Raw genomic sequence first — 13,164 nt, 5'->3', positions numbered from 1 at the left:
CTCGGCTGTCAGCATGCGCACCAGCAAATTACAGCACCAGCGACAGGAGATAGACGTTTTGTTCCGCCATGAGCAGAGATTCTACAGCAACATCTTCTATGCCCCCAAAAAACCGGGCAAAGATACAGACACAACCCAAGAAGACCCCCAACCCCATCTGCCGTAACTCTACCGTTACTATATTTATTTCCATTAATATAAAAATACCACAACACATAATTTGCGCCAGTTTTCGCGTTTATACAAACACATGTGTCCCCCCCACCCCCCACCGACCCGCTTAGTTGTACACCACCGCTTCACTACTCGTCGTCGGTATCGGTGTCAGTGTCGGTGTCGCTCGGGATATCACCTTCCTCCTCTTCGCTGTCGCTCTCTTCGTCCGAGGACTCCTCGACCTTCTTCTTGGACTTCTTCTTTGGGGGGGCCCCAGTGATGCCGCCGGTCTTCATGGCTTGCATTTGGCCCGCGAGGGAATCTGGTTGTAGTTAGTGATTTGAACTTGAGGGGAAGGTGACAGGGGTGTGTGGGTAGGGGAGAAGACATACCCTCATCCGGCTCGCTAATGTCATCATCATCATCAAGAGCCATCGCCTTGCTCGCATCCTCCACCACGAGCGTAACCTCCATCTTCGTATCAAAGCCCACATAGCTGTCACACACTAGGTGCATGACGAACGTATACTGTCCCGCCTGCGGCGGCGCCTGGAACTGCGCCTTAAGGGTCTGCATGTTGAACGTCGGCTTCGCCGCATCGGTGAAGATAGGCTTGTCAAAGGTCGTGAAGGTGAACGGTGGGACGGCCATCTTGCCCTGCTTGCTATCGGTCAGGAACACGTGCCAGCGCGGCGAGTAGTCGCGGGCGTAGTAGGGTGCGTAGGCGAGAGGTGGCTGGACGGGCTTGTTGGCCTCGGCACCGGACTTGGAGCTCTTCTTGTCGCGGCCAAGAATGGCCTCTAGGTCGCCCTCATCAGGGTCGATGTCCTCGAGATCGAGCTCGTTGACGGCGGGGACGCTGGCGCTACCGGGGGGAACGAAGCGGCCCTTGACGACGAGGGAGACGAGCGAGCCGGGCGTGATGTGCTTCTCGCCGACGACCTTGAAGAAGGCCTTGGAGACTTGGAGATGCGGGAGTTGCAGGGCGACGTCCATGGCGGTCTTGAACTGGGCGTCTGAGAGGAGGCCGGCGCCGACGGTGAGTTTCGAGCGCTTGTTTTCGGGCAGGGCCATGAATTGCTGGAGCGAGGTGTGGACCTTGGAATCGCCGTCGATGGCCTTAACGATCTCGGGGGTGAAATGTGGAAGTTGCAGGAGGGGCGATGCCTGTGGTGGCAGGGCCTGGATGAGGCTTTGCGTAACGGCATATGATTGGAGGATGGGGAGCGTTGCGCCGAATGCGAGAGAGATTGCCGTGAAGCTCTGGTTAAGGGCGTGTGCAATTGGTGCGACCTCGAACTTCAGTTCGTCCAGGGCGTTGTCATTCAGTTCGATGCGGCCAAGGTAAGCCCAGATGAGACCAAGTGTCTTTCTCCTGACTCCGCCCTCGAGATCTTCCAGCTTCGTGCGGTCTTTAACAGTCAAGCCAGCGGCAAAGGGGCCAAACTCTCCATCGGCAAGGATTCTCGACTCGAGTCTGCCGAGGCTGACTTCTGCCTTGTTGCCCTTCAGGACTTTATTGAACTCGACGCCAGAGCTAAGGGCGTAGACGACGTCACCCTCGGCCATATCCTCCTCGTATTCCTTGAAAAGATTGTTTGCGCTCTCGATTAAAACCTTCTCCTTCGACAGAGCTTGGGTTCCATACCACCACTTTCCAACGAGATATGGTAATAAGACGCCCAAGAGGCCAGCGTAGACTATCAGGACGTATTTTCCATTGCCATCAGTAATAATAAATTGGGGCAGCGCAATGCCGATGCTAAAGCTTTGCTTTCCATCGGGGTGGCCGAATTGTTGGTAGTTGTTGCGGATATCCTCGTCAGTGAGTGCCTTGTAAGCCTTTGTGAGGTCCACGAAGTAGTCATTGAGCATCTCGATAGTCTCGTTCTTGGCTGGGTCTGGCTTGATCTTGTCGGGATGGAATTTAAGAGACATGCGCTTGTAATGTGACCTGATCTCCTTCTCGGTGGCGGATTCCGAGACGCCTAAAATATCATACGGATTCCAGATCTTTGTAATCGTCCTGGCAGTGACATGGATAAGGTATGCCATAAACCCAATCATTGCCCATCCTAGAATAACGGTAACCATACGCTTCAGCTTTCTCTCTCGCCGTCTCTGCTTCTTGCGCTGTGCTTCTATGAGGTCGGCATGTTTGGGCTTGAAGTCGGACAGGATTCGAGGGGCAGTGGCGCCAGGGTCTGAGCTGGGCTTGAGAACGGAATAAGTCAAGGGGATAGTGACTATTGCTGTGACAGTGAGGACAAAGAAGGGGAAGAATTGCCCCTACAAAATGTTAGCATAATTCAGGCGACGTCGCGCGAGAAGTCGCATACCTGTTCATCGTAACTATAATCTGTCCCCGACATTTTGTCTGGGCGTCTGGCAGAAGCGCCGTCAATGTGATGGTCTTGCGCGCAACCGTATACAGCTTATATAAAGACAAATCAAACTCTTATAAGCTATTATGAGAGCTTGGTGTCTAAGAGTTATTCGTTCTTTCCAAAGGAGTGTTGGGGAATATGGAAGGCGAGAGTAAAGATCCCCCCAGTTAACCAACCGTGTTCTGATCGATTTGACAAGGGGCTTAACAAAGTCTACTAGTACAGATATGGACTAGTGGCGTGGCTTGTGGCCAACCGACCCCAAGTTAAAACCTTCAGCCTCGTCCGCAGGTTGAATCGAGTCAGACGGGCACGATCACGTCTTCAATTTCATCCGAACCGCAATAAAGTGAGATATACGCGTTTTAAACCAACATTGTTTTAGTTGAATAGCAAGCATATTTCAAATATGAAGTTCATCTGAAGTTTCACGCGTTGTACTTGAGAACTTGGGGAAACAAGACAAGCCTGAAGAGTCCAACCAAACGCTGGTTGTCTGTGCATGACTAATCAAGATCTCCTCCCCCAAACTTATTCGTACCTCGCCATCCAACACAAGCGCTTAACAAACAGAGGTAAAGTCCGTAGTGAGGACGACAACACCACAACAGCACTCACGGAACACTTGATCGACGTGTTCACAACATGGCAAGTACTGGAGAGAAGCCCTTGGGCATCACAGCCCCTCTGTCGACCGCACTTCCCACCGATTCCGAGAACCAAGCCAGCAGCGCTCTCATTGAGGAGTTGAAGAGGCAGAACAACTATGAGAGCGTCGTCGACACCCAAAAAAGGTATGCAGACATCACCGACCTCTATGTCAGGTTTAGAGCTATTTTGTCGCTACAGGCAGACTAATGGGCTTGGTATAGGACCGAAGCCCTCAAGGCCTTACAGGCCATCACCGAAGAGTTCATCAAACAAGTCAGCAAGGCACAAGGTCTGCCAGACAGTGTTGCGAATTCTGCCAGCGGTAAGATCTTTACATATGGTAGTTTTCGATTAGGTGTGTTTGGACCTGGCTCCGATATTGATACCCTGGTTGTTGGTCCCAAGCATGTCACTCGAGACGACTTCTTCAAGTACTTCCCCGACCTCCTGGTGACGATGTCACCTCCAGGAGCAATCACAGATCTCACACCCGTCGTCGACTCTTTCGTTCCTATCATCAAGTTCGAATACGCTGGCATCAGCATCGATTTGATTTTCTCCCGCATCGCCGTTCTCAACCAGATACCCCAATCCCTCACCCTTCAAGATTCGAACCTTCTACGGGGACTTGACGAAGCCGACCTACGCTCTCTCAACGGCACGCGCGTGACAGATGCAATTCTTGACCTGGTCCCCCAAAAGACAATCTTCAGGACCGCGTTGCGTGGGATTAAACTATGGGCTCAGAGACGTGCGATCTACGCAAACATCATCGGATTCCCTGGTGGTGTGGCTTGGGCTATGCTGGTTGCGCGTGTTTGCCAACTCTATCCGAAGGCTACCTCCTCTACGGTGGTATTGAAATTCTTCCGCATTATGGAAAAGTGGCAGTGGCCTACACCAGTCCTGCTAACACACATTGCGAGTGGCCCATTGCAGGTCAAAGTGTGGAATCCACGCGTGAGTACTCAAGATTGCCTTGATCTGTGTTGTACTAAATACTTCGCAGATTTACAAGCACGACAGTTTCCATCTGATGCCGATTATCACGCCTGCATACCCTTCCATGTGTGCGACTCATAATATTACGAGGTCCACCAAGGAAATCATCCAACGAGAACTCAAACGGGGAGGGAATATTACAGACCAAATCATGTCAGGCAAGTTGCAATGGAAGGACCTGTTTGCGAAGCATACGTTTTTCACTGAAGGCTACAAGTACTACCTTTCCGTCATATCTGCCAGCACAACTAGGGAAGCCCAGAACATCTGGGGAGGATTGGTCGAGTCTAAAATCCGTCTTCTTGTCCTCTCACTGGAGGGTCACGACTCGATCGCTCTCGCCCACCCTTTCAATAAAGGTTCTGAACGTGTTCACGAGTGCCATAGCGAGGAAGAGGTCGAGAAGGCCAAGAGTGGCAGTTTGCTGTTTCTTGTAAAAGGCGAGCCCACTGCTTCTGAGAAGCCCGATGACAAGCCGAAGGAAGAGAACGCCGAGGACGTTAAGAAGGAGAACGGCGAAGCCGTCAAGGAGAATGGTGAAGACGTCAAGAAGGAGAACGACGAGGAGGAGAAGAAAGAAGACGGGCCAAAAACAACCATGGTGTACACCACCACGTATTACATTGGCTTGGAGCTCAAGGAAGGTGCTCGATCTCTCGACTTATCATACCAAGTCGACGACTTCAAATATAGGTGCACGAGCTGGGATAAGCATGACGACAGCCTGAACGCCTTGAACATCGTCCACACGCGAAAGTAAGCCACCCCACCCACACGACCCTTCCATACTAACTTCCTGATCTCAAAGCTGCGATCTACCCGACGACGTCTTCTCACCAGGCGAAGTCAAGCCCACGCGCCCCGTCAAGAAGAAGACGGTCGTTAAGAAGCGCACAGTTGCCGAAGTATGTCCCAACGCACCCTTCGTCCGGACTAACCTGCGGCCAAAAATAACTTTACTCCCGGAACAAGACCATTCGTCTACCGTCTGGGAATCTGGGTACTGTGCCCCCTATATCCGATGCTGACTTCTTACCTAGGAACCGAATGGCGCAGCGCCACCCCCGAAACGCCAGCAGACCTCTGTCGCAGCACAGGGCTGATCGTGAACGCCTCTCTCGATCACACAACCTATACGTTCAGGCGATACAGCCTACACCCACCCACCCACTACTTTGTACACGGTAAACCGCCGACCTTATAACCCCAATCCCAGCAAGCGCGCCCTCCACAGCCATCACCACGTCGAGCACAATCCCATCCAAATGCAGCGCAGATTCCCAGATTCACAAAAGGGCCAGATTTATTCGGCCACACCCAAATAATTATACTAACACCAGGAACTGACCTGCCTACCCAGCGCTCCGCACAAACCACCCTCCTTGCTCTTCCCCCCGTCCATCTCGTAAGCGAAGTTCTTTTTCTTCGGGCGAAGGTTGTTTGTGGGGCGGGGCGTACTGTAATTACGCGCTCGTTGCACGCGGGGATGTACGAGCGGGCGGAGACGAACAGATGGGGTAGATAATGGGCGCAGATATGGGCGATGATGATGCCCTTTGCTGCCTCCGCAGGGGGGGGGGTGATGGCGCGGAGCAAGGAGATAGCCTGTATGTAGCTATAATACAATCTAATTTAGGGACCACGGGTCTCGATCCATCCATATTCGTTCTATATATATGTCTTTTCCGCCTTCTTCTATGGCCAGACCTGGGACGGCTTGGGGGATCGTGTAAATACTCTGGGTACCATCGGTAATGTTCCAACTCTTGGAACACCTGATGTTCAAAAGCCATGAACTGGCAGCGAACTAACTGACAAACACGAGCTTAGAGGAAAATTAAAATAAATATATTTAACCTCCCCCCTGCGTAGTGAAAAGCATGGTAGGATTCCCGCCACCTAGGTTTGACGTATATGCAAAGTGCCGTTCGTTGTATACTTTCAAATGGTTGGTTGGTAGAATTGCACTGTTCCACCACTGTCCCACCATGTCTTGCGCTGTTTATGTTCAGCTGATATGGCTAGTATGGGGACAACTTCCTCGGTTAGATTTCTCCTCTATCACTTTACATAGTTCTCTAATGGCCGAAGCTCTTGCCATTGTTGGCGTTGTCGCCAGTATAGTCCATAGTCTTGCATCGTCTCAAAGAGTACCAGCCCAGCCTAGGGGAGGTTCCGAAGTCATTTGTCAAATTAGCAAGGAGCTACTTTATACTATCCACTAAATCGAAGATGCGATAGATAGATGCCGAGACAAAGAAGGCTATCCTACCCGTTATTAAGGGTTGCCAGGAACAACTTGAACTACTACAAAGTATCCTTGATAAAACGCTACACGACAAGAGGATACCGGGCTATGGTTTCTTAACAGCAAACAATATGCCAAATGGAAAACGGATGCCGCATCTATCACGTGGCTATATGGTATTGCAGGCTGCGGTAAAACCGTTCTAAGCTCTACTATCATCCAGCACTGTATTAGTGACCCTGGGAATGGTTGCCTACTTCCATTTCGACTTCAACGACCTACAAAAAGAAACTCCGGAGCTAATGGTCCGATCACTCATTTGCCAACTTTCACAGAAATGTGTGAAGGTACCTATAAGCCTTGAGTCACTATTCTCTTCGTGCGACTGGATCATCTGCTGCAGTACATCTAATTGAGAATCCAATGATGGTATCGCTGTCCAACCCACAATGCTACATTATCATGGATGCTCTTGACGAGTGTAAAGATCGAGCCGGTTTGATGGATATCAGTTGCTAGCTAGACAGCTTGCAAGTCTTGGTTACGAGTAGGGAGGAGCGAAAAATTCAGAACTTGTACAGGACCAAAACATCATTTGTCTTGAAAGCAGGCTAGTTGACGGCGATATACAGAAATATGTCCGTACAAGCTACTCCATGATGCGGTCTGAGAAAACATCAGATTTTGAGTCTCTTTTTAAAGAAAAACAGTGCCTATCTCAACTGGGTTAAAATGTTCGATATAGAGCGCCCTTGGGCTGGGTCAGAATTCACAAGGGCGTTAGACGATGTTCGAACTCCGCTGCACATAGCCTCATTATTTGGCTGGACCGATATTGTAGAGCAGCTGCTTAGCCCAGGCGCCAACATTCACGCGCGAGGCGGATCCTACTGCAACGCCCAGGCGGCATCGTACAGCGGCCATGAGAAGACTGTAGGACTGCTACTCACTGTTAACGCTCAAGGTAGATACTATAGTAATGCGCTCCAGGTAGCATCAGTTAGAGGCTATAGCAAGATTGCTAAGATGCTGCTAAGTAAGAGTGCTAATGTCAACGCACAAGGTGGATACCATGGTGACGCACTCCAGGCGGCATCAGCTCAAGGCCATATGGAAATCGTCAAGATACTGCTAAGCAATGGCTCTAACGTCAATGATCAAGGCGCTCAAGGCGGATTCTTCAACGCTGACGGTGCTCAAGGCGGACGCTACACAACGCACCCCAGGCGGCATTAGATATATCGAGGCATCACTCACACTCCATGCAGGATCATGCGAACAACCTATCCATCCCCTCTCACCCCAGCCTACGCGTCTCACCCACAAACAGCCGGTTTGGTTCGGGTTGTATAAATACCCCCTCCCCCGGCCTCACGTACAACAGACAAGTCAAACATCAACGCGATAGAAGACCCAGGTGGGGGTGGATGTGGGGCAGTTGGGGTGGCGGGGTGGTGAGTGAGGAGGAGGTAGTGTAGATAGGGTGAAGGGGGTGCTTTCGACAGGGTACTGTCGTTATATATTGCTGTCGTCGTTAGTACCCTGCTGTCACTGCCTCCCTACTGTCACCCCCTTTTCCCATCACCGCCACACCATCACCACCCACGCCCCGCTTTTCACATAACCCCTCACTCGCTCATGGAGGGACAGGACAGCCATACATATACACCCATTCCGACACCCCTTTTCCGTACTTCTGCCCAGTTTCTGTTCAACTTTGTCGTAGTAGTTTGGCGAAATAAAATTGGGAAGGAGAAGAAGTTAGGGGGGGGGGGTGCTTTTATACTCGAGGTTTTGGTTTAAGCGTGGAGGGGGTGGTGGATGGTTTGGTAGGAGGGAAGAGGGAGAAAGAGGGGAAAGGGGGCGGAAGAGGGGTGGTTATTCTTCCTCCCCCCTTTCCCCAAAACCCCAAGTATAAAAACAACCCCCCCACCCAAACCTGAGCTTCTGCTATGCAACGGTGCTAGACAAGGCATATGAAGTTAAATGTATCTTAAACCTGACCTACCACCTTCCTTTAAGTATTGCCCCATTGTGAGCAGCGCTTGGTATGGGAGTTTTCATCAGACTTGTCAAGTGCGGTGGTCGGTGGAGCCGGAATTGCGGATTCTGAAGGTCTATACATGGGTATTAGGACGGAGCGGCGTCAATGAATTGGATATTGACGCTCAGTAGCCTTCTGGTTGCGTAGGGTTGGATGATATGTTATGATACTTACTACTCTTCCAACTTTTCAGACATATTTAAGCCCTTCAAACGGGGTTTTTTAAAAAATATATATTTATCTTCATTATACGCGTATATATTTCAACGCCATATGATCATCTTCCATATGAACATCTTATACATACATACATACATACATAACCCCCCCCCCCCAATTCATCATATCAAATACAATACCCCCAATACCCCTAAAATTGCTACAAACGCCCTTCCTAAACACCCCTACTCCATCATTCATGCCCCCAAAAAATGCTACCATCCATAAAACATGCCTCAAACCTACACTCCTCCCCCTCAAACCCACCCATCCCCATCTCCCCCATCATCCCCCCTCAAACCCCCCTCCTCCCCCTCCATAACCCCCCCAACCCCCACCCAGCCCCAATCCCAGCCCCAAAAACGCCTCCTCCCCTCCCCCGCCACCATCCGGCGGCGCCATATTAAAAGGCATAAACCATGCGCTCGTCTGCTGATGCGCCATCCACCCTTGCTGCCCCCCAATTCCTATCCAACCACCACCACCACCACCTCTTCCTCCCTGTACACCCTGCCCCTGCTGGCCAGGAGTGGCCATCCCAGGATCCAAACCCTCCATCCCGACAGGCGACCACATCCCAGCCCCGGCGCCGGGGGAGGGAGACGGCCCGCCCCGTTGTGCTGCGGGCGCGTTGTAGGCGCTGAAGACGAGGTGCGCGTCTAGGTTGGGCATTATGTCTGGGGGGAAGGGGGTGTGGTAGAAGGGAGTTGGGTTGTGGGGGAAGGCGGGGGAGGGGGTGTGTGGGTAGGTTTGTTGTTGTTGCTGGGGTTGTTGGTGAGGTTGTTGCGGGTGGTGTTGTTGTTGGTGTTGGTGTTGGTGTTGGTGTTGGTGTTGGTGTTGGTGTTGGTGTTGGTGTTGCTGGTGCGGGTGCGGGTGTGAGAGGAGGTGGGGCGAGTGGGAGATGGGGTGGGGGGACATTTGTTGTTGTTGTTGTTGTTGTGCGTGTGCGGCGTGTTGTTGGGGGATGTGGAGGGGGTGTGGTTGTGGCCGGTGCGTGGGTAGTGAGCCTTGGTGGTGGGGGTGTGATGAGATTTGCTGCTGAGGTTGCGGTTGTTGAGGTTGGGTCGTCGGTGGTGGAGGTTGTTGCTGTTGCTGCTGCTGCTGCTGCGGCGGCGTGGGCTTCTTCTTCCGTTTACTCTGTTTCGGCCCCTCCTGCACCGACGCAGTAGCAGCCGGGGGTATACTATGCACGAACTCCTCTACCGTCCTCAACCCCCCCTTTGGCTCTAATACCGCATCCTCACCACTCTCCCCACTCGGCCTAGCCACCTCCTCAAAATCCCCCTGCGACACACCATGCGGATACCGATCAAACCAATCCCCGTACTGACTAACCACACCCGGCCCCCCCGCGCCCCCCCCGCGCTTAGCAGCAAACGCACACGTCTTGAATTGCTTCTTAAGCTGTTCCGAAGTCCAGTGAAATACACCCCATCCGCGCTTCATCTTCGTGAGATATCGTACATTAGTAGCGAGATTGCGTTTCGCGAGGCTAGCAACAGCCTCATCCTTTGAGAACGCGAGCGGCATCTGCGCGGTGCTGGAGAGGAAAGCGCAGTATCCCGCGAACGGGGCGGTGAGCGGGTACGCCTCAGCGACGCGGAGGAGCGCAGAGATGCGCTGCGCGGCGCCCGTGGCGGCTGCGACGGTGGATTCGATGAATTCCGCTGGCGGGGCGGGCCGGGGCGGGCCGGGGACGGAGCAGTGGACTGCGTTGTGGGCGAGGAGGAGGACGGTTTGTTGGACGGTGATGTGGAGGAAGAGGAATTGGTTACCGAGGCCCTGTGTCTCGTGCGCGCTGAGGTTGGCGGGGGTGTATTGGAGGAGGTCGGGAAGGGAGCGCTCGAATGCTTCGGATTGGATGCGGAGGTCGGCGAACTCGGAGTCCGAGGCCCAGATGGGGGCGGGGTCGCCGTCGCGTCCGCCTTGGAAGTAGTAGATTATGATGCGGCCCCAGAGAGCGATGGAGCGGATTGTGAAGGCGGCGACGCCCATGTTGTCGCGGGCGTTGGAGAGCTCGCCGTCGCCTCCGGCCGATGGAAAGGGCACATCACCCTTCATATCCTCTGTCGGCCCTTCGATATCTAGCTGGAACAGATCCTCCTTAATTGGTAACTGCACCATGATGGTCTCCTCCTTGATAAACATCGGCCTGTCCGTGCCGGACGAGTTAAACCGATCCATCAGAAAACACGCCCACATGGTGCGGCGCCGAATCTCTCGATCCACAAAGCTCAGTCGCACGCGTGAGTGCGGCTTGCATGGGTCGTGCTCTAGGTCGCGGTGCAGCTGCAGCGCGTACGCCATGCGGATCGCCATTCCACCCAGCGCCCAGCTGCGGCCTCCGTAACAAGTCCCGAACTCATGGAGCCCCAGCAGCAGGAGGCACGTCAGGATTGTGATATTAGGCCACTCATATCGCTTCAGGACTATGTTGCGCGCTTCGGCGGCCCAGGATTTGCCTCGTAGGAAGGCAGGTTGGGAATTGACTTTTGGGTGTGTCGAGAATCGAGCAGAGACGGCGCATACGGTCAGGATCAGGACTGGAGGGAGAGTATCGGCTCTGCTTTTGTTAGAATCCGTGATTAATATTAGGAGTTGGGATAAACCAGCACTTACTTGAGTTTGCGCATGTAGCTCGGTTTATGGAGAACATGATACGCCTGCCCATACAGATTATCAAAGAAGACCTCCGCCAAATGCTCCCGTATCTCCTTCTCCGGCAGCGCACCCGCGCCCTCCACCAACAACTTCGTCTCCTTCGCCTCATGCGCCGCCAGCGACGCCGGCACCTCGCTACCCCCTCCCTTCGCCGACGTAGCCCAGGCCTGCAACTCAGACCTAAACGCCTCCTCCGCCGGCCTCTTCTTCGAACTCGCCGGCTTCGCCTGCGCCGTCCCCGGGATCGCGGGCTTGACCTGCGCCCGCACGACTGTCGCCGACTCGTTCTCGTCTTTGGGTATAATCCGGATGATCCGCTCCTCCATGCGCTTCAGCCGCTTGTCCAGCATGGCCATGTAATCTGTGCGCGGCGCCGCTTTGCGAGTCGTCACTCTGTAGACGCAGGGGATGCGGCTGCGCAGACAGTGCTTGCATGCTGGCTTCTCGCCTGAGCAGCGGATCTTCTTGCGTCGACAGGCTATACACGCCAGCGGTAGCCGTTTGCGCTCCTTCCCTGCCTTGGTCTTCAGCTCTGTCCAGGCGGGCGTCTCGTTCTTGTCCTCCTTGGGCTTGCCTAGGTCGGTGCCATCCCCGGCTCCCGTATCGTTGAGCCCGAACTCGTCGTAGGTGTCTGGCGCCGAGGTTCCGCGCGCCCGGCTGCCCTCAGGGCTCTCGCCACCTGACATCCCCTGGCTGCCATTGTGATCCGCCGACTCCTCCATTTTGGGAGTGGTATACTCGTTATCGTGTTCTTCCTGTATTATTTCGTCTGTGCCGCTTCGTAGCGACGCTTGCATATCTTCGTCATCTTCCATCTTTGCCCCCGCTAGCCCGTTTGTATCGAAGCCCAGTAGGTCGTAAAATGGATATGTCACATCCATAAAGGGCCCGCTCCCCATCCCGTTCATCTGTGGCTGCCCGTTCTCCATGGCTACGGCGCTGCCAGCATTGGGCGTCGGCCGTCGAGATTTCTCGAGTCGATGCGGTGGCCCTGTTGCGGCGCCCATAAACCCCGCGGCTATGGCTTTCGAAGTGTGTCTCGTTGTGGTGAGAATGTGTGTATACGTCGGGTGGCCGGGTCGATTCCTGGTGGGGCGCCACTCGGTGCAGAACTATTCCAGCTTGATGACGCTCTGATGCCGTCGCACTGTGTCTGGATCATGTTTAATTTCGAAAAGTCATCGCCCAGGCGCCTGCGGTCGCAATGGCATGCGTTTGCCACTGGAATTGTTTGGATTGAGAGGCGGGATTGGATCGGATCAGAGCAAATGGTGGTGGAGAACAAACGACGTCGTTATGTACAGGGCAGCGCAACGATTGATTTCTGTCGCTCTTTGGGTCTCTCTGGGTCTCTGGGTCCCTGGGTCTGCGGCTTTATCTCTTCGTCTCTTTCTCTCTTTCTCTCTTTCTCTATCACCCTATGTGGACACACAAGTCAGTGCGGGCAACTTCCTACGCCGAAAAGCGATAGAGATCGGTCATTTATTGTTTAGCTTTGCATGGGCCGAGATCTTATAAATTGGGCGGTGGATAAATCGGGGGGGGGTTGCAAGGGTATCCCCTCTCTCCTCTCTCATCGAACCCCCGGTTCGATAGGTGCGGGTCATACGTACCGGCGGTAGGAGCGTGGAATAGGGCCGTAGGGGACTAACTTGCACGCATCTGGTAACAGACCCGTGGCGGTGCAGTGGGTTTAGTGGGGTGGGTGAGTACTTTAAACAGAGTTGGGTATAGGGTATAGGTAAGTTTGTACAAGGCCGAATGGGAATGAAGCTGGAGTGAAATTGGAGATGAAG

At 53.4% G+C, this 13,164-nt stretch overlaps 4 protein-coding genes across 4 annotated transcripts; 2 read left to right on the top strand and 2 right to left on the bottom strand.

The window, feature by feature from the left end:
- Nucleotides 1–302: 302 nt before the first annotated feature.
- SEC63 (secretory subunit) lies at nt 303–2,528 on the bottom strand (the record flags this gene model as incomplete). Its single annotated transcript, XM_024471684.1, has 3 exons — nt 303–478; nt 549–2,445; nt 2,496–2,528. 3 exons carry the CDS (start codon nt 2,526–2,528, stop codon nt 303–305), a joined length of 2,106 nt encoding a protein of 701 aa, XP_024320619.1.
- Nucleotides 2,529–2,851: 323 nt separating this feature from the next.
- On the top strand, nt 2,852–5,852 carry PAP1 (polynucleotide adenylyltransferase). Its single transcript, XM_024471683.1, has 5 exons — nt 2,852–3,337; nt 3,416–4,154; nt 4,204–4,952; nt 5,005–5,101; nt 5,237–5,852. Exons 1-5 carry the CDS (start codon nt 3,189–3,191, stop codon nt 5,297–5,299), a joined length of 1,797 nt encoding a protein of 598 aa, XP_024320630.1. The 5' UTR covers nt 2,852–3,188; the 3' UTR covers nt 5,300–5,852.
- Nucleotides 5,853–6,224: 372 nt separating this feature from the next.
- Nucleotides 6,225–7,822, top strand: VC83_08121 (uncharacterized protein). The gene has a single exon (XM_024471682.1). The coding sequence runs from the start codon at nt 7,177–7,179 to the stop codon at nt 7,678–7,680; it is 504 nt and encodes a 167-aa protein (XP_024320621.1). The 5' UTR covers nt 6,225–7,176; the 3' UTR covers nt 7,681–7,822.
- A 1,170-nt stretch (nt 7,823–8,992) lies between these two features.
- Nucleotides 8,993–12,923, bottom strand: VC83_08120 (uncharacterized protein; the record flags this gene model as incomplete). Its single annotated transcript, XM_024471681.1, has 2 exons — nt 11,327–12,923; nt 8,993–11,270 (listed from the first exon to the last, which is right to left on the bottom strand). The coding sequence occupies exons 1-2, from the start codon at nt 12,373–12,375 to the stop codon at nt 8,993–8,995; spliced, it is 3,327 nt and encodes a 1,108-aa protein (XP_024320620.1). The 5' UTR covers nt 12,376–12,923.
- Nucleotides 12,924–13,164: the final 241 nt, after the last annotated feature.

The sequence above is a fragment of the Pseudogymnoascus destructans genome, assembly GCF_001641265.1.
Source record: "Pseudogymnoascus destructans isolate 20631-21 unplaced genomic scaffold scaffold_25, whole genome shotgun sequence".
Classification (NCBI taxonomy): domain Eukaryota; kingdom Fungi; phylum Ascomycota; class Leotiomycetes; order Thelebolales; family Thelebolaceae; genus Pseudogymnoascus; species Pseudogymnoascus destructans.
Note: the sequence above shows the minus strand (reverse complement) of the source record. Positions and strands in the feature narration are given on the sequence as shown.